General features: G+C 38.4%; 1 protein-coding gene and 1 long non-coding RNA gene across 2 annotated transcripts in view; one reads left to right on the plus strand and one right to left on the minus strand.

Annotated features, from left to right (window-relative positions):
* Positions 1 to 520: 520 nt before the first annotated feature.
* ADAMTS19 (ADAM metallopeptidase with thrombospondin type 1 motif 19) overlaps positions 521 to 19,045 on the plus strand; it is a 255,323-nt gene continuing 236,798 nt past the window's right edge. Inside the window, exons 1-2 of the mRNA XM_012447921.3 lie at positions 521 to 706; positions 1,263 to 1,918. Coding sequence (XP_012303344.3) covers positions 616 to 706; positions 1,263 to 1,918 — 747 coding nt within the window. The 5' untranslated portion in view covers positions 521 to 615. The remainder of the gene's footprint in view (positions 707 to 1,262; positions 1,919 to 19,045) is intronic.
* LOC135270622 (uncharacterized) overlaps positions 7,203 to 19,045 on the minus strand; it is a 371,213-nt gene continuing 359,370 nt past the window's right edge. The window contains exon 4 of the long non-coding RNA XR_010338760.1: positions 7,203 to 7,308. This is a non-coding gene — a long non-coding RNA (uncharacterized LOC135270622). The remainder of the gene's footprint in view (positions 7,309 to 19,045) is intronic.

Raw genomic sequence — 19,045 nt, forward strand, 5'->3', positions numbered from 1 at the left:
TCGCTAGTCCTGTCTTCCCATCTCCCTACTCATTCCCTCCCGTGCCGCTGCGGGTGAGAGACTTCAGCGTTGTATCCCAAGAAGCTTGAGAAGTGTGCGGAGCTTGGCACACCAAGTTGCTGAGACTGTGACACCAGCCTCCGCCCGTTCCGCGCGGGTGCAGGCAGCGAGCCTCGGCTCGGACACCACAGCTCTCCTGCCCGCGCTGGGCAGTCCTCCGCCTGTCCAGAGGCAGCACTCCCGGATCTCGGCTGGCTGTGGGTCTGTCTCGTGGGGCTCCAGCACTAGCCCGCTCGGCCTCGGAAACTCCTGCAGCGTCCAGAACACAGAAAATAGACTCACCACCTAATTCGCCAGGGAGCTCGAGCGCTGCGGGGCCGCGGGGCTGTCTCCCCGCTCCTCCCCCCACCCGACCCCACCCCACCCCCGCCAGGGCTTCAGCGGCCTCCTGGAGTCACACAGTCTACCCCCGAACACCCCCTCCCCTAGCAGACAAAGGGCCTGGGCAAATTCGCTGCCCGGCCTCCTCGCGCTCCGGGGAGGCCGCTGTGCCCGGAGTGGATCGCGCGCTGGAGGCGTGCGCCGGGCGAGAAGCTGCGGCCACGGGAGCGCAGTATGGGGAAGAACCGCGAGATGCGCCTGACTCACATCTGCTGCTGTTGCCTCCTTTACCAGCTGGGGTTCCTGTTGAATGGGATCGTTTCAGGTAACTTCTTCCCTGATTTTCTCGCTTCTTTTCCAGCCATCCCAACAGAGACCGCGAACGTACGGGTAGACAGGGCTGGTGCAACCGGTGCACTGAGAGCAGGGCTCAGTGGGTAGCAATAAAAATGAGCTTGAGGTGCAGGTTAAGGGGTCAAGTTCGGAAATGAAGCGCACTTCTGCCAGCCGTATGTGGAATAGTTTCCTTCTAATTAGGGCGGTAATATTTGCCAAGGTACGCTTACAGTACCTAGAGGAAATCATTTAATCCTGCTGGAGTCTTTGCACCGGTTTTCTTTTCAACAATGAAGTGCGGTCAGCAAACTTTGAGTCCTCTCTCCCTCGTCCCCAATATAATCGTACTTTTACTCTGAAAAGCTGGGGTCTGTAATCTGATCGCAAGGCTTTGGGGGGTTGCAAAGAGTTTCGGGGGCTAGACGGGTGGTCTCCATCATATTCAACGTGAGCACCCTGTATCTATGGATTGTGAGCTTGGAAATGTTTGTGCTACTGGAACCGCAGCACTTTAAGCCCCGCACTTCTGTCTGCCCCGCCCGCAGAGCTGCAGTTCGCCCCCGACCGCGAGGAGTGGGAAGTCGTGTTTCCTGCGCTCTGGCGCCGGGAGCCTGTGGACGCGGCTGGCGGCAGCGGGGGCAGCGCGGACTCGGGCTGGGTGCGCAGCGTTGGGGGCGGTGGTAGCGCCAGGGCGCAGGCTGCCGGCAGCTCGCGCGAAGTGCGCTCTGTGGCTCCGGTGCCTCTGGAGGAGCCCACCGAGGGCCGGTCAGAGTCCCGGCTCCGGCCCCTGCCGCCCTCGGAGGGAGAGGAGGACGAGGAGCTAGAGTCTCAGGAGCTGCCGCGGGGATCCAGCGGGGCTGCCGCCTTGTCCCCGGGCGCCCCGGCCTCGTGGCAGCCGCCGCCTCCCCCGCAGCCGCCCCCGTCCCCGCCCCCGGCCCAGCTTGCAGACCCGGATGGCGACGAAGTGTTGCTGCGGATCCCGGCCTTCTCTCGGGACCTGTACCTGCTGCTCCGGAGAGACGGCCGCTTCCTGGCTCCGCGCTTCGCAGTGGAACAGCGGCCAAATCCCGGTCCCGGCCCCACGGGGGCAGCATCCGCCCCGCACCCTCCCGCGCAGGACGACGCAGGCTGCTTTTACACCGGAGCTGTGCTGCGGCATCCCGGCTCGCTGGCCTCTTTCAGCACCTGTGGAGGTGGCCTGGTAAGTCCTTCTTTCCCTAGCTCTCCATTTTCCCCTGCTTCTCCTCTTCTTGCCCCATAGATCTGGATGATTGGCATGCACCTTCTCCCCTTTCAGCCTGCTCTTTTTGAGCTTCGCCCTAGACTGCACCTTCAGGTGTCTGTATCATTTGTCTCCCATGGAACATCTCCAGAGCAGTTATGTGAATCGGAAGTCTAATTGGATGGATAAATGCCCTTCTCCTTTCAGATGGTTATGTGTCTTTCGAAACTACGTGAAACTCTGCCTTTCTGTAACTTCTTCCCAATGGTTCAACTTCTTTCTGTTCTCTAGGGTTTTCTAAACTAAGCCCACCACGTGATGTCTTTCAGGAACTCGAAAGACAACCAGTCTGCTCACTGATGAATCTCCTCCGTGTTTGCCCCTCACTATCAGTTCCTCATCTGTTACCTTAGAGCTTTTTCATGTCCTACCTCAAAGTTGCAAGAATAATTCTATAGGGAATTAATCTGACAATTGTATAGAATTTAAACACATCAACAGCCATCCTGGACACCTGTTCACTGTTCCTGTGAAAGATAGGAGTTGGGAGGGACTCATCCGAGAGACTGGAGCTGTTGAGTAATCGGTGACATTAGAAGCCAATCCCTGTTCAAAGGGTTATGGTTCTGTGATTTACATTTCATTTGACAGTAGTTCCTTTTCTTTTTTCTACTCTATGGAGGAAAGGAGCAAAGTGGAGAGCCTTGTTGAAAGGCTTGTTGGAATGGAAAGTTAAAGCCATTCGCTCTGTCAATGAAGATCATCATTTGATTTTTCTTCCTCTGTCAAGACTCGGGTTGGGACAAGCGTCTATAAGTTGGCCTTAGTGTGTGTGTGTGTGTGTGTGTGTGTGTGTGTGTGTGTGTGTTCAAATATGCATACATAAAATTTACTATTTTAACCGTTTTTAGGTGTACAGGTATGTGACATTAAGTACATTCACGTTGTTGTGCAACACCAACATGGCCTTTACTATTAATGGGTTTGAGACAAAACTCATAAAATGTAAAACATGTCCTTGTGATTTGTGGCTTCATTTTGCTGTCCATATCGAGCCATTGAGGAAATCCACAAGAACTTACATGGAAGCAACCTGCTTATTTGGAGTAAATCCAACAGCAGGGGATAGCAGAACATATCAGCAGAACCAAAACCACCCAAAACTACCCCCCGCCACCCAAGATCCCATAGTCAAATGATGTAAATTGTTGGACAGGGCTCATAATGATGAATATTCAAATATGGGCATTTTTAGACATGAGTGAAAAAAATGCATGGAAAAATTACATGAAAAGCTTTTATAAAAAGGTTTTCTGTGGAACAGATATTTGAACATTTCACTGGGGAAAACATTTTGTGGAGATTTCATTGTCCACTAGGTTTTGGCTGGAGATGAAATAATCACATATAGAAAGTTCCTGGTGTGGTAGGAGCAATGGGGAATAAAGCATTTCACTGTGTTGAAATGTGCACTTTTGGTCAGATTTTCCAAATGACCTATTCCTTCTCTCCATACTTAAGGAAGCAAAGTTAGAATTATAAGTAGGTTTTTCATAGACTGAATAGGAGTTTGACATACCTCCCTGTTTATCATGTTGGACTTTTACTCACTTTTCCTATTAGCCACATATGTATATGTTCTGAACTGGGAAGTCTTTGTTATGAGGAAAACTGCCATTGCCAGCAATACAGTGTTAGGAGTTAGATTTTCAGTAAAAAAGTTAAGCAAATAGCCAAGAAGGGTCGGTTTGTTACTCTAGACTCTAACATGCCAGCCCTTTTCCCTTATGAGCTGGTGGAGAGAGTTGTTATCTGTACTCTGGAAAAGGTCTGTTTCCTGATGATTGACAAGCTCCTTATCATTTTAGGCTTCAGTTTCCATAAGTAAAATGAGAGAATTAGATGATTTAATTTAAAAAATGGATGATGGGATTAAAATTCTGTTGGATATTTAGTGTATTATAGGTCTTGTGTTAGAGGCTAGAATGTTCTGCCTTTTAGGGGCTCACAAATTAAGAGAAATATATCATGTATAGGTGGAAATGACACAAGTAGTCACAAGACAGTGACAAACCAGCACGACGAATCAAATGTTACGCTAAGGTAAAAATCCCTTGGGAGAGGTGAGGAATGCTTCCCAAAGCAGAAGTTTAACTGGATTTTAAACCATGGAGAGGATTTTGCCAGGCAGAAAAGAAAGCTGGAGTGTTGTAGGTAGAGGGAGGAGACTGAATGGAGGTGTGAAAATGTAGGACCTGTCAAGGGAATGAAAAAGAGTATCTCCTATGACTAGGCCAGAAGATGCAATAGAGAGAAATGATCTTAAAAAGTCTAGAGATCAGACTTCAAAAGCCTTATCTGCTAGAATATGGGCTTCTTCTAACTGTGAATATTCGTAGAACTACATTCCTGTTCTTTATATCTCTAGAATTCTGTGATCCTGTAATTCTAATGTGAGGAATCATGATACATTGATACAGAGAGGGTGAATCATTTAGAAATGCAACTGCCATTAGTTTGCAGCAATTATTGTCTTCTAAGGGAAAGCTTTCTTATTGTTAGTTGCAGAGAAGAGGGTAGATTATTAACTGTACCTTCCCTTCCCCTCTCTTGGTAGTAAGTTTTGCCTACTGGTACCTGAACTTTTCAACATCTTTGGATCATAACATATTTAAAAGGATCAAAAAGTCTCTACCAAAGGAACTAGATCCTCAGCTATCCAGTAAGTGAACATTTGTGAGATTGACCAATTTACTCTCCAGGTAATACTCTTACTTGTGTTATTAAAGGAAAAGTGCCAAAATGGAGATTTTGGATAGAGGGGCAAGGGCTGCCTCTTCAAAGTTTTTAATGTTTCTAGATCTCATATCTGGATCTCTCTATATATAAAATCTACAAATTATACTTATATATCTAGCAATTGATCTATGACGTGCTATTATTTCTCTTTGTACTGATTAGTGTAGAATTGAATAACAATCTTATTTGAGCCATATATTAGATCTTATAAGCATGTAAATATACTACTGCTAATCAATTAAATATGTATTAAACAACTCTTATGACTAGGGCATTTTGCAGATATAGACAATACAAAAAGATGAAGCAGTCTTAATATATTTCATGGGGCTCTCAACCTAGCTTACCAGTTACTGATGTAAACAGGGAAATACAATAGGTTGAGATATGTGAAAATATAGGTATACCATGAGTGCTCTGATGGTACTGTTTTGTTCATCTCTTTTCTGTTTCAACGCATTATACTAAAAAGTAGGCACTCAGTAAAAATCACTGAACAACATCTGAAGTACTTTATGATATTTTAAAATCATCTTTAAAATTTAAAACACACAAAAGCAACAAATTAAATTCCATGAAACTGTGCAACAATTATCTTTGCTCAAAGTTAACATAATGCTTTTTTACTAAAAACATACTTGTAAGCACTAGGCCAAAATAAAGTCGATTAGTATATACCTGGCCTATGTGTTTTTTCAAATGGACTATTGACATGGCAGACTACTTATTCTTTCCAGATGATGAGGTGTGGATATTAAAACAAGTGCCACCTTTTCCTACTTAAATTGAGAGTTTACTAAAACTAATGCCACCTTTTATTATTTAAGAGTTTTTTTTTTTTTTTTTTTTTTTTTTGAGACGGAGTTTCGCTCTTGATACCCAGGCTGGAGTGCAATGGCGCGATCTCGGCTCACCGCAACCTCCGCCTCCTGGGTTCAGGCAATTCTCCTGCCTCAGCCTCCTGAGTAGCTGGGATTACAGGCACGTGCCACCGTGCCCAGCTAATTTTTTGTATTAGTAGAGACGGGGTTTCACCATGTTGACCAGGATGGTCTCGATCTCTTGACCTCGTGATCCACCCGCCTCGGCCTCCCAAAGTGCTGGGATTACAGGCTTGAGCCACCGCGCCCGGCCATTTAAGAGTTTTATACAGTAGTTCTTTTGATTAGCTTTTGATACAGAATTTGGAGCCTTCTCGAAATTCAATATTTTTTCTCTTATTTGCATTATAGTATTCTATGCTGTGGAAAATTTTGAACAATTAAATATTTTTATGAGTCCCCTTTAGATGAGGCGCTATATCAGTTAGCAGTGTGAAAGCTGGTGTCAGGGCAGGAATGAGTAAGGGGAAATAAACACATAACAAGGAGAGCAAGTGGACTCAATCAACATCCAAATGAAAAAATTAAGACTACAGACTGACCACATATATCTACTTTCTTCATTCAAGCAAAATCTTAGGAATGATAGAAAAGATATTCTAAATAAATAGAAAGCAGTATTAGAAGAGAATGTCATCAGGACTTCAGATATTTCGAATATCTCCTGAAAGATTGAAACAGTTTGGCTTGGCTTAAAGGAAACATGTAGTCATTAGAAAACATCTGTGAATGGCAGGAGCCATGCCAGAAGTGCTGCTGTGCACGCAGGGAAAGGCAATGCAGTGAGCAGAAAGGTACCCTAGAACAAGAGCAGGATTTGTTTTTTCTGTCATCCCATTCTGCCAAGCACTAGAAGCCACATGTGTGTCACTAACACAGGAACAGAGAACAGAGGCAGAGCTTACCCAGGCATGTGGGTGACACCCAGGAAATAGTCTCTACTCTCAAAAGCTGAGCTGTTGGCTTCCAGCACCCAGTCAAAGGTCCCATCTGTCCCTAACTCAAGAAGAGCTGAGGAAACTGAACTAGGCACAACAGATAGGTGAGCAGAGAAACCAAGAAAATATGAGCTGACACCCAAGAATATTCCATTTTGAAGAAAACCTTGTAAAAAAGTATGTCAAACTCTTGTTAATATTCAAAAATGAATATTAATACATGAAGCAAAAAATTAATAAGTAGAATAACAGAAATCTAATGCTCAGAGGAATAAGAGCAGGTATATATGAATGGAAAAAAATACATTTAAAAAATAAGAAAAAACTGCTATCCTTAAAAAAATTAGATAAAAATGGAACTGAAATTATATTTTACTTAGAATAAAAACTCAATAGATGAACTGACAGGTAAATTTGTGACATGGAAGATCAAGACCAGAAACTATCCTAGAGCATAATACAGTGGCCAAAATGAATATTTAAAAAAACAAACAAAAAAAAACAGTTGTGAGCCATGAATCATAGGTCTAGATCAAACATTTCTCTAACACGAATACATTTTTAAAAATCACTATAAATATTGAATTTAAAAAATACATGCAGTAATACTTTACCTATCAGTTACACTTTGGATGTGAGGCCAGATATTACTTCTTTGAGGGTAGAGGGTAGGTGTGATAAATGGTGTTCTGGACAATCCTCGCTCAGCATATAACACAAGCGATTTTCAATCAGGTTTTCATATTCTGAACTAAAAATAAGAAAAATGCAAAGCAGTTTATGTGTAAAATTTAAAAAAATTTTATTCTTTATAGTTGTTTCATTTCAAAATTATAGCAAAAGTTTTAAATAACTTACTTGTTTTTTCAAGACATATTTTGCACTCAGATTTCACTGGCTTTCATATTTAATATTTAAATATCGATTAAATTATACAATTATAAAATGTACCTACCTGTATTCAGACAAATATGGCTGACCATTGGTAAATACTCAGGCTGACTGGTGGAAATAGTTGTGTGCTTTAAGACAAAGGAAGTGTCTGCTAGCTATGAGCATTCAGCATGCTGTATACCTCAATGACATATTTTCCAGATGGTGTGTGTATACTAGTTGAATTGGTTGGTATAACCAAGATTACTTAGGGAGAGGTTAAAGAGACCAGTGATTCTAATTGAAATGGTTAACATAACCAAGGTTCGTTAGGTAGAGGTTAGGAGACTCTTTTTTTCTGCATCAGAAACAAATTTATCAGAGATAAGACGCAAACCTTCAGATTAAAAGACCAACCATGAAACTCAGCATGGTATAAGAGGGACCCAAATCTAGATACACAATGATGGAATATTAGAAAATCAAAGAGAAAGAAATTCTGCACATTTAATAGAGGAGAGATGATGTACAGTGGGATGTGTGTCAGATTGACTTTGGAGAATTGAATCAGTGATAGTAGGTGCCAGAGGATCAGGTAACATAAGAATTATGAGGAAAAGTCATTTTAAATCCTGGATTATATGCTCAGAAAAAAAATCATTCAAATCTGAGGCTAAAGGAAATCATTTTCAAAATTATAAGGACTCAGACGTTACCACATAGAATCTTCAAAAAGGTATGCAATGAAAAATCTTCCTCAAATACCTGTTTCCTAGTTAGTACTTAGTTTTCCTTCTAGATGTAACCAGGGTTATCTGCTTACAGTGTCTGATCTGTAGGTAGTTTATGCATAAACAAATATATATGCATGTATACATTTATAGCTTTTTTTAAACCTGTACTGTTTACACACACACACGGTATTATTACATTTGAGTGTGTAAAGAGATTCCCTTTTTCTTTAGTCCTGTTATATCTGATTCCAAGTATCTGTTGTAATCTACCTAATCAATTTGATGTTCCTGGATATTTGATTGAATACAATATTTCCCTATTAAGAACAATGCTAAATATATAGGATTCTGAGGAAATGCTGTTTTGCCTGTAATGTATATCTGTGTTAAAGAGCGTATATATTGGTAATTTGGAGAGATACTGCTTAATTGCACCCCATATAGATGGTACCACTTTACAGTCTCAGACCAGTAAAGTAGGAGAGTTTCTCTTTCCCTTGTCCTGTTACCAGTATGGACGTTATTAGTAAAAAATTTGACCTTTGTGAAATATAATAGGTAAAAGATTTTATCTTAATATAGTTTTAAATTTACATTTTTTGTTGTTATGGAGAAGTTGAATGTCTTTATATTTTTTATACTCATTTCCTTTCCTATAGACTTTCCATTCATATCTTTTACTTTTTTTTTTTTTTTCTCTCTCTCTCTCCCACCCTGCAATGTGAATCTCACTCTGTTGCCCAGGCTGGAGTGCAGTGGTGCCATCTTGGCTCTCTGCAACCTCTGCCTCCTGGGTTCAAGCCATTCTCCTGCCTCAGCCTCCCAAGTAACTGGAATTACAGGCACCTGCCATGACACCCGGTTGATTTTTGTAATTTTAGTAGAGATGGGGTTTTGCCATGTTGGCCAGGCTGGACTCAAAATCCTGACCACAGGTGATCCTCCTGCCTCAGCCTCCCAAAGTGCTGGGATTACAGGTGTGAGCCACCATGCCTGGCCATCTTTTACTTATTTTTCTATTATATAATTTTATTTCTAATTCCAAATTTCCTTATATATTATATATCTTATTTTTCTATTATATAGTTTTATTTCTAATTCCAAAGTATTTTAAAAGAAATGTTAATTATAATATATTCTGAGTATAGGAAACTTAGAAAATATACAAAATAAATCATCTGTAATTTTACCATCCAGTGATTAAACAATTAACTTTTTAGTCTTTATGCTGAAAAGGACACAAAAATTTAAAATAAACCTCAATTTTCGGAAGATTTATTGGTAAGCTAGGAAAAGCAAATTTTCTCAAACATCTTTTTTGGTTCATAAGATTGGCACAAATTATGCAAACTGAGACTATCCAGTGGACATAACTGGGGAACATTTAGTCTTACATATTGTAGGAGAGTAAATTGGTAGAGTCAATATATACTTTAGTGTAGTATCTATTAAAACATTTAATATGCTTACCCTTTTCAGCAATTCTGCTTATAGTTGTCAATTTTAGAGAAATATCTCTATATATGCAAAAGTATGTATAAGCCTATTCATTACAGAATTTAGAACTCTCTAAATATTCAGCAGTAATGGACCAGTTATATCTCTCTATTATGTTGAAGTCCCAGAGAATGAAAAGATAGAAGAAATAGTTTTTTGCTTTAAGGTGTTTACAGTTTTGAAGGAACCATTTTATTTGTCTCAACTTCTTATCCTCTTAGAGTTCATCACAGTTCTTTGATATAGAAAGTGCTCAACCTCTCCTTATAAATGAAATAACTGGTTTTTAAGTGTACCTACCTTTATGGCATTCTATGGATTTCCAGTTTAGCATTTAGAATGGCATGGATAATATAGTTACATGTGAGAGAAGTTTCTGGATAATGAGAGGAGCAATATGTAGACACATTAGTCTTCATTAAAGAAAGCTATATAGTGAATAAACAGAAATGTCATGCCAATTGAATAAGCTATATTGTACATTAAAAATAAACTATTTAATCATGTGTTAACCTATATCTTCTTTCTCAGAGAATTAAGACACGGATCAATTTTATGAGAAGAAATTTTATTTAATAACGATTAAATAATTGTATTTATTTATTTGAAGTTTGTTAACTGATCAATAAAATATAATTTACTTTTAAATAACAAAGTTCTTTATAGGAGCCTGAAAATATTTTTATGCAACACTAAAAGAGCACATTTTTTATTGAGCTCCTGCACAATTGAATGTTTCCGCTTATTTGTGATTACATTTTTACCCCAGAAGGTTTTATGTCTTTGTATTCGCAAAAGGAAGAATAATCAGAGGAGTTCCAGGTTCCTGGTAGATGGGATCTGTTTTGGAGCAGTGGGAGAAACAGGAGCCCCTCTTGAATTATGATTTGGAGGATTCCTGAAAGGAAGTTTTAAGATTCCCTTTGCAAAGTGAAAACCATGATTTGATGCAGAGTGCATTTAGGGTGCAGCTATATTGAGCACATCCATCTCATCATCATTCTAATGCCAAGCCCTAGACTGAGAGAAGTGAGAAAATGGGAGCTTAGCCATTCCAGTGCTACCCAGATATTTTTATAGAATTATTACACGGCAGTGTTGGGAAGGACCTTAGGGATTAGATAGTTTAGTGCCTGCCTTTTCCAAAGAGAGAAACTTGACTTCATCTCATAATTAATGTGCATATATCTGCAATAAATTATTAACTCTTTAGACCCTAACTCAGATGATCAGGGAATGGTGCTGGCGAGCCCAGGCCCGTTTTGGCATTACTAAGTGCTTCTGCTTTTCTATTGCTTTCCACTTAAAATAAACGAGATCTAAACATATTTTTTTTTTTTCTTGAGCACATTCAAAGGATAAACATAAGGATATTTTGCCCTCAACTCTTTTGTAGCCTACTAGCCTCAGCCTGGCTTTACTTAAAATAAGACCACTTCTGCAGTGAGGCTACATCATTAGCCATTTGACCATGCTCCTTGATGTACTATTTCTTCAAGTGTGGTGTGTAGATACCAGGATCAAAATCAGGCAGTGGGATGTATGGACGGGCGGTTTTGGTGAGGTAGAGGTAGTTGGTAGAGGTAGTATCTATTACAAATAAGGATTTTTAGGAGGCTGAGGCGGGCAGATCAACTGCAGTCAGGAGTTCCAGACCAACCTGACAACATGGAGAAACACTGTCTCTACTTAAAATACAAAGTTAGCCAGGCATGGTGGCAGGCACCTGTAGTCCCAGCTACTCAGGAGGCTGAGCAGGAGAACTACTTGAACCCGGGAGGTGGAGGTTGCAGTGAGCCGAGATCGTGCCACTGCACTCCAGTCTAGGAAATTAAAAAATAATTACTACCCCAGATTTAGTGTCAAACCTAAAAAATGAATTTAAAAAGAATCCAAGGTAAAAATAAGCCTGGGGTGGTGGCACATACCTACAGTTCCAGCTACTCAGGAGGCTAAGGTAGGAGGATCACCTAACCCAAGAGTTAGAGGCTGCAGTGAGCCATGATTGCACCACTGCACTACAGCCTGGGTGACAGAGTGAGACCTTATCTCAAAAGAATGAGAGAAAGAGACGGACAGGGAGGGAAGGAGGGAAAGAAAGGAAAAGAAAGGAAGGAAAGTAAGAAGGAAGGAAGGAATAGAGGGAGGGAAGGAGGGAGGCAGGCAGGCAAGGCCAGGCCCTGTTTCAAAATAAATGAATAAGTAAACAAAAAGAATCCAAGGTAATTTTTTTTTAACTTTTGTTTTAAGTTCAGGGATACATGTTCAGGTTTGTTATATAGGTGAACTCATGTCATGGGGATTTGTTTTACAGATTATTTCATCACCCAGGTATTAAACCTAGTACCCATTAGTTATTCTTTCTGATCTTCTCCCTTCTCCCAACCTGCACCTTCTAATAGGCTCCAGTGTCTATAGTTCTTCTCTATGTGTCCATGTGTTCTCATCATTTAGTTCCCACTTATAAGTGAGAACATGTGGTGTTTGATTTTTCTGTTCCTATGTTAGTTTGCTAAGGATTATGGCCTCCAGTCCCATCCAGGTTGCTGCAAAGTACATGATCTCATTCTCTTTTATGGCCACACAGTATTCCATAGTGTATATGTACCACATTTTCTTTATCCAGGCTACCATTAATAAGCATTTAGGTTGATTCCATGCCTTTGCTATTGTGAATACTGCTGCAATGAGCACACACCTGTATGTCTCTATAATAGAACGATTTCTATTTTTTGGGGTATATACCCAGTAATGGGATTTCCAGGTTGAATGGGGTATTTCTGTCTTTAGGTCTTTGAGGAATCACCACAGTATCTTCCACAGTGGTTGAACTAATTTAAACTGACAGCAGCAGTGTACAAGCATTCCTTTTTCTCCACAATGTTGCTGGGATCTGTTATTTTCTGACTTTTTAATAATAGCCATTCTGGCTGGTGTAAGATGGTAGGTATCTCATTATGTAAGCTAAAATTTGAGGGCATCCACTCTAGTGGCTCTGAAAACAGAGCTGAAGATCCTTTACTATGGGATTTGCATCCACCAAACTTCATACCCTAAGGATCTTGCATGAATTTTGCACCTTATATGCTCTCTTTTGCAAGTTCTAGTAATAGTAAAATTAGATATGCCCTGTCCTTACTTAATAATATCTTCCCAGAAACCAACTCAGATGCTGGTGAGCTAGAAAGGATTCTCTGGATTTAAAATTATAAATCAACAGGTTATACTTGTGAACTAGCTGGAAGATAACACAATGGAACATTCCTGCCAGCATGAGTGTTTTCCTACTCTTCAAATAAAAAGAAAACAAAAGTTGAAATCTGCTTCCTCTTCTAGAATCTGGAAATATTAAATAGAAGTAAGTAATTTCAGTCATCAGCAATTTTATCAGTAAAATTGAAGCAGAAGAATTACTCTAGCTGTTTCCCAATGTTTATATATTTATATCATTATATTTCTAATAATAAATATAATTATATATTATCTATTCATATAGAGTATAGTATTATATTTATTATAATAAAATAAAATTTATCAGAAATCAAAGAAGAAATATACCTTTAGACTGAAAGGGACCTACCATACTGCCAAGTTCAGATGTAGATAAAGGAAGACAGAGGCACATTGTAATGAAATATTAGAAAATCAGTGGTCAATGTCAAATATCCTGTAAAGCTCATTAGAATTAACAGTAAAAAAAAAAAAATTAACCTGCTAAGAGCAGTGAACAAACAGGTGATTATATCAGCTAATCAGATTAATGCATTTGGTCTTTCTCCATTATAAATTGGATTTGAATGTATGTAATAGCAACTAAAGTGGGATGGGCACATTTCCGTTATAAGATTATGATGTTACCACCAAATATTTTTGTCTGGCCAATTTATAGATAGACAATTAAGTTACTGACAGAGGAAATTATATATAATTAACATATCTAGTGTGTTTGTATTGTCTGACTCTGGTGATATTCTTACAGATGAAGTAAATAGAACTTTAAAATTTTATTACAAGATAGAAGGTCTGAATAATTCATCATGGAAATAATATTTGTATATAAATATAATTAACACATTTAAAAGTTGAGGAACTTATTGTGGAAATAGCTGTCTGTTTATAAACTTAATTATTTAGTACCCCATTTTGTTTGCTAACATGGGTAATTTCTCTGTAGGTCTCCAGTTAAAATTTTGTCCATTCAAAATAGGTGGTTCTATTTAGTAATGTTTTAAAATATATTGAATTGATATTTTAAGATTAAAGTTCCTATGTAGAAGTTTTTCCAGGTGCCGCCTAATTATCTCTCATTAGTAAGATACGTTCATGGATATGTCAGGCTGATTTTTTCAGGGTAATTCAGTATTTAAAATGTAACAAATTAAAAAGGATATTGTGACTGCCTTTTTTCCAACGTCTTTTTTTGAGGTATGATTTACATACCCTAAAATTCACCCAGTTTAAGCATAAAATTCAGTGGTTTTTAGTTCATTTACAGAACTGTGCAACCATCACAACTTAGTTTCAGAACATTTCCATCAACTAGAAGGGTCCCTCATCCCCATCTGCAGTCACTGCCTTCCTATCTCCAGCCCCAGGCAACCAGTAATCTACTCTGTGTCTCTGTATAGATTTGTCTTTCATGTAAATGTAATCATATAAAATTTGCTTATTTGTGTATGTCCCCATTCACTTAGCATGATGTTTTTGAGTTTCATCCAAGTGGTAGCATGTATCAGTAGTTCATTCTTTTTTTCTTCATGGATTATTTCCAATGTCCAGAAATACTACATTTTGTTTATTCATTCATCAGTTGGTGGGCATTTGGATTGTTTCCATTTTTTGGCTATTATGAATAATGCCACTATAGATATTTGTGTACAAGTCTTTGTGTAGATGGGTATTTTCATTCCTCTTAGATAGATACCTAGTCCTCCAATTACTAGGTCATATAGTACATTTGTTCAATATTTTAAGAAGCTGCCAAACTTTTTTCAAATTACTATACCATTTTATATTCCCCCCAGTAATGTATGAGGATTCCAGTTTCTCAACATCCTCAACAATATTTGTTTACATACCATAAAAATCACCCGGTTTAAGTGTACAATTCAATGGTTTTTAGTACATTTACGGAATTATGCAATCATCACTACAACTTAGTCTTGGAACATTTCTAACAACTCAAAGTGTCCCTTATACCTGTCAGCAGTCACTCTGTTCTTATCTCCAGCCCCAGGCAACCATTAATCTACTCTGTGTCTCTATTGTGTCTTTTGGATTACTTCTGTGGATGTGCAGTAGTATCTCATGTGGTTTTAATTCTGTTTTCTTAGTGACTAATTATATTGAGCATCGGTTCATGTGCCAGTTCATAGCCATTGTTATATCTGTTATTGTTGGTGAAATGTCTACTCAAAACTTTTGCCAACTTTTTATTTAGATTTTTTTTCTACTATTTAGTTTTAAGAGTTGTTTTATATTCTGGATATAAATATTTTACCAGACGTGATTTGCTAATGTTTTCTTCCAGTCTCTGGCTATCTGTTCAGTTTCTTAATGGTATCTTTTAAAGCCAATTTTTGAGACTTTTGATAAAAATCCAGTTTATCTTTTTTTTTTTTATGGAACATGTTTTTGATGTTGTATCTAAGAACTCAGTGCCTAACCCGAAGTCACAAGGACTTTCTCCTATGTTTTCTTCCATAATTTCCATAATTTCAAGTTTTACATTCAATTCTATGAGTCATTAGTTTTTGTGTATGATGCAAGAGTATAAATTTTTCTCTTTGCTTGTTCATATCCAGTGTATCTCAGGACCATTTGTTGAGAATACCATATTTTCCTCATGGAATGCTATAGCATTTTTGTTAAAAGTAAATTGACTGCAAATGTGCAAGTTTATTTTTGAACTATATACTGTTGTTTTGATCTATATTTATCCTCATGTCAATACCATACTGTATTGATTTATGTCACTTAAGTATTTTCTGAATGTGGGAAATTTAAGTTCTTTAACTTTGATTTTCTCTTTTCAAAATTGTTCTGGCCAGCCAGGCTAGGTGGCTCATGCCTGTAATCCCAGCACTTTGGGAGTTAGGTGGATCACCTGAGGTCAGGATTTTGAGACCAGCCTGGCCAATATGGTGAAATCCCGTCTCTACTAAAAAATACAAAAATTAGCCGAACACAGTGGTGGGTGCTTGTAATCCCAGCTACTCAGGAGGCTCCGGCACAAGAATTGCTTGAACCTAAGAGGCAGAGGTTGTAGTGAGCCAAGATTGTGCCACTGCACTCCAGCCTGGAAGACAGAGGAGACTCCATCTCAAAATAAAAATAAAAATAAAAATAAGAAATTGTTTTGGCCATTCTGGCTTCTTTATGTTTCTGTATACATTTTAGGATCAGATTGTCAGTACCTTCAAAGAACCTGCTGGGACTTTGATTGGAGGGTTTATACTTAATCTGAAATTCAGTTTTGGAAGAAATTTTACCTTAAACAATGCAAAACCTGTTTGTTTTTTTTTTTTCTCTGTGAAAATGATTATTACTAGAGCAATTGTTAAGGGGTGTTTTCAAACACGCTGTTTATTTGTTTACTTGATTTGAACCCTGACCCTAACAACTTTGGTCTTTTTCACAGCAGTAGGCCTGAAACAGAGTGGAGTCTTGATTAAAAAGGAACAAAATAAGCTACTAGTTGTCCATATTACAGTATTTAAAATGACCAATTTCAAACCATTAACCAGATTTAAATTCCATAAAGGATTTATGAGAACAAGTAATCCAAGCTACTCATTTGGAGGCATACAAATAAGGAATATAAAATAGGAAGTCACACAGATAGTGTTTTTGCAGGATTAGGACATGAATCCAGGTTTCAGACTCCAGATTCCACTCTTGTTTCAGTCCTACTGCTATGAGAAAGAGCAAAGTTGTTAGAGTTCAAATCAAGCAAACAAATACAGACAAGTGAACAAAATCCAAACTAATGTTTTTAGGAAGTGGGTTTTAGTCACAAATATTCAGAATTATTCTCTAAATGTCAGCTTGTATAACATTATTGTATGTGTTTAGTTAAACGTAACCTAGGATTTCAGTACAATATTTTTTATTCAAAACCTAAGCAATATGCTCTCTCTGGTAATGTAAGTTTCAAAAGTTGTTTCCAGACCATAGGAAATTACGATGGAGAGTAGTATTGATTTATTAGTATTAATTTATTAATGATATAAAGAAACCCAGTAAAGGATAGAAATGCTGTATTTAGTTAATTCCAGTGAAACATTTTCTCATTTTAGCAGCTCTTATATAGAGGTGTGTCATGATACTAATGGCATCTTGGAATTATGAAATCTGATATGAAAGCAAGTGTTGAATCACTATCATTTTAGGAAGTGAACATTTATGAAGATCTAGTTACAACTGTTGCCGTGGAAATAACTTGGCTCAGGAAGTAAAAGGAAATGCTGTCTGAATGGTTATATTTAATATTTAAGTCTTTTTTTAGAATAATATATTGAGATGTACACAGGAAATCTTTATAATTTTTTCAATAATATGCTTCTTCTATTTAAGTTGACTGTAGGTGAAGATTAGATCAAAATTTAATTCCTGTAAGTCTTACACTCTGTTTGAGCTTTAAGGGATAAAATGATGCCTAGGAATTCTATCAGGAGAGATTTTGGAATGGTCAGAGGAAAACAGACAAGACATGTAAGTATCATTTGAAAGTCAGATCCAAGTCTTAGCTGATAAACTGGTGAATTAAAGAAATAGATTTCATTACTAATTTAATGTCCATGATTGTTTATTTTGCATTTTCATTTTCTGTAGTTCCTTTTCTTTGTCAGGCCCCAAGAATTTACACAGTTTTGTGCATTGATACAACTTTCCCTTGAGGGAGGCAGAATCATAAAGGAGGTTAGTGGGTGGAAAGATGAAAGAGGAAAAATAAAGCCACTGATGTGTATTTAGAGTGTGTTTTACATTTAAGAATATGGAAACCCCTATTTCCATTTGAAATGCTTTGGAATAACATACTAAAGTGTCCTCGGGGACACCCTAACACTGCACATTAATATGGTTTAAAAGGTCTCCAAAGCATTTGCCTATAGTTAGCTCAGTTGTAGTATTTTAGTAAATGTTCTAATAACTTGGCTGCTCTTGCCTTTGGCTGTCAAGTCTTCACAAGTGTACACTGTCCAATTTTTGGGTCCTTGGTCACATGGTCTTACGTGTTCATGTTCTGAACCTATTAATAACTCACCATAGACTTTTAAGAGAATATGTCAGACTCTCTATTGGAGCTCCATAATCAACTGTCTACTTAATCCTTCTCTTATTTCTTTCCATTATCTCTTACTACACATTCAACCGTGTGTTCAGTGCTTGTCTCCCCTTCTATTCTCATTATTCTTAAATTGATTTCAATAAATTAGCCTTAGAGAGTTAAAAAAAATTCAATATAAGTGAAAGAGAAAACAGAGAAACATCACAATGATATAAATGGTTATAACTACGATAATAATAACATAGGTTTTTGAAGTGCTTTATAAACTGTATTTACAAATTCTTTTGGCTGTAGTAAGGTTACACATTTTGTAGAAAACAGCTGACCTGCTTAAATAAATGCTTATGTGTAAATCTAGTTTTTAGAAATGAAATTACATTTTAAGGGCTGTATAGGATATTGCTATGTAAGAGAAACCAATTGTGTTTTTGTCATTAATAAAATAATAACCTAGAGTTTGGTATCATTTCCTTAGTACAAATCTGGCTTGTGATGCTTATTTTATCTTTTAATAATAATGTGGGATACTCTTAGACATTTTAAAGGTGCTAGTAAAATTGAAAACATATGTGAAATAATTAGAATAGCTTTCTGTGCTATGTCAGTGGTAGATAGTAAATGACAAGGAACATTATCTCAAGGAATTGGAAAAGTACCAGATTCTTCTTTTAATCAAAGCAACAAGAACAGGTAGAAAGTGGCACCCCTGGCTGGACGTGGTGGCTCAGGCCTGTAATCCCAGCACTTTGGGAGGCTGAGGCAGGCAGATCATGAGGTCAAGAAATCGAGACCATCCTGGCCAACATGGTGAAACCCCGTCGTCTCTACTAAAAATACAAAAATTAGCCAGGCGTGGTGGTGGGCACCTGTAGTCCCAGCTCCTCAGGAAGCTGAGGCAGGAGAATCGCTTGAACCCGGGAGGCAGAGGTTTCAGTGAGCCAAGATAGTGCCACTGCACTCCAGCCTGGCCACAGAGCGAGACTGTGTCTAAAAAAAGAAAAAAGAAAAAAGCAAGTGGCATCCCTATCTTTTTTTGTTTGCTTGTATCTTTTTAGAAATAGAGTCTTGCACTGTCATCCAGTCTAGAGTGCAGT

Source organism: Aotus nancymaae, unplaced genomic scaffold (assembly GCF_030222135.1).
Source record: "Aotus nancymaae isolate 86718 unplaced genomic scaffold, 86718_ANA_hifiasm-v0.15.2.pri h1tg000064l_1, whole genome shotgun sequence".
Lineage (NCBI taxonomy): Eukaryota > Metazoa > Chordata > Mammalia > Primates > Aotidae > Aotus > Aotus nancymaae.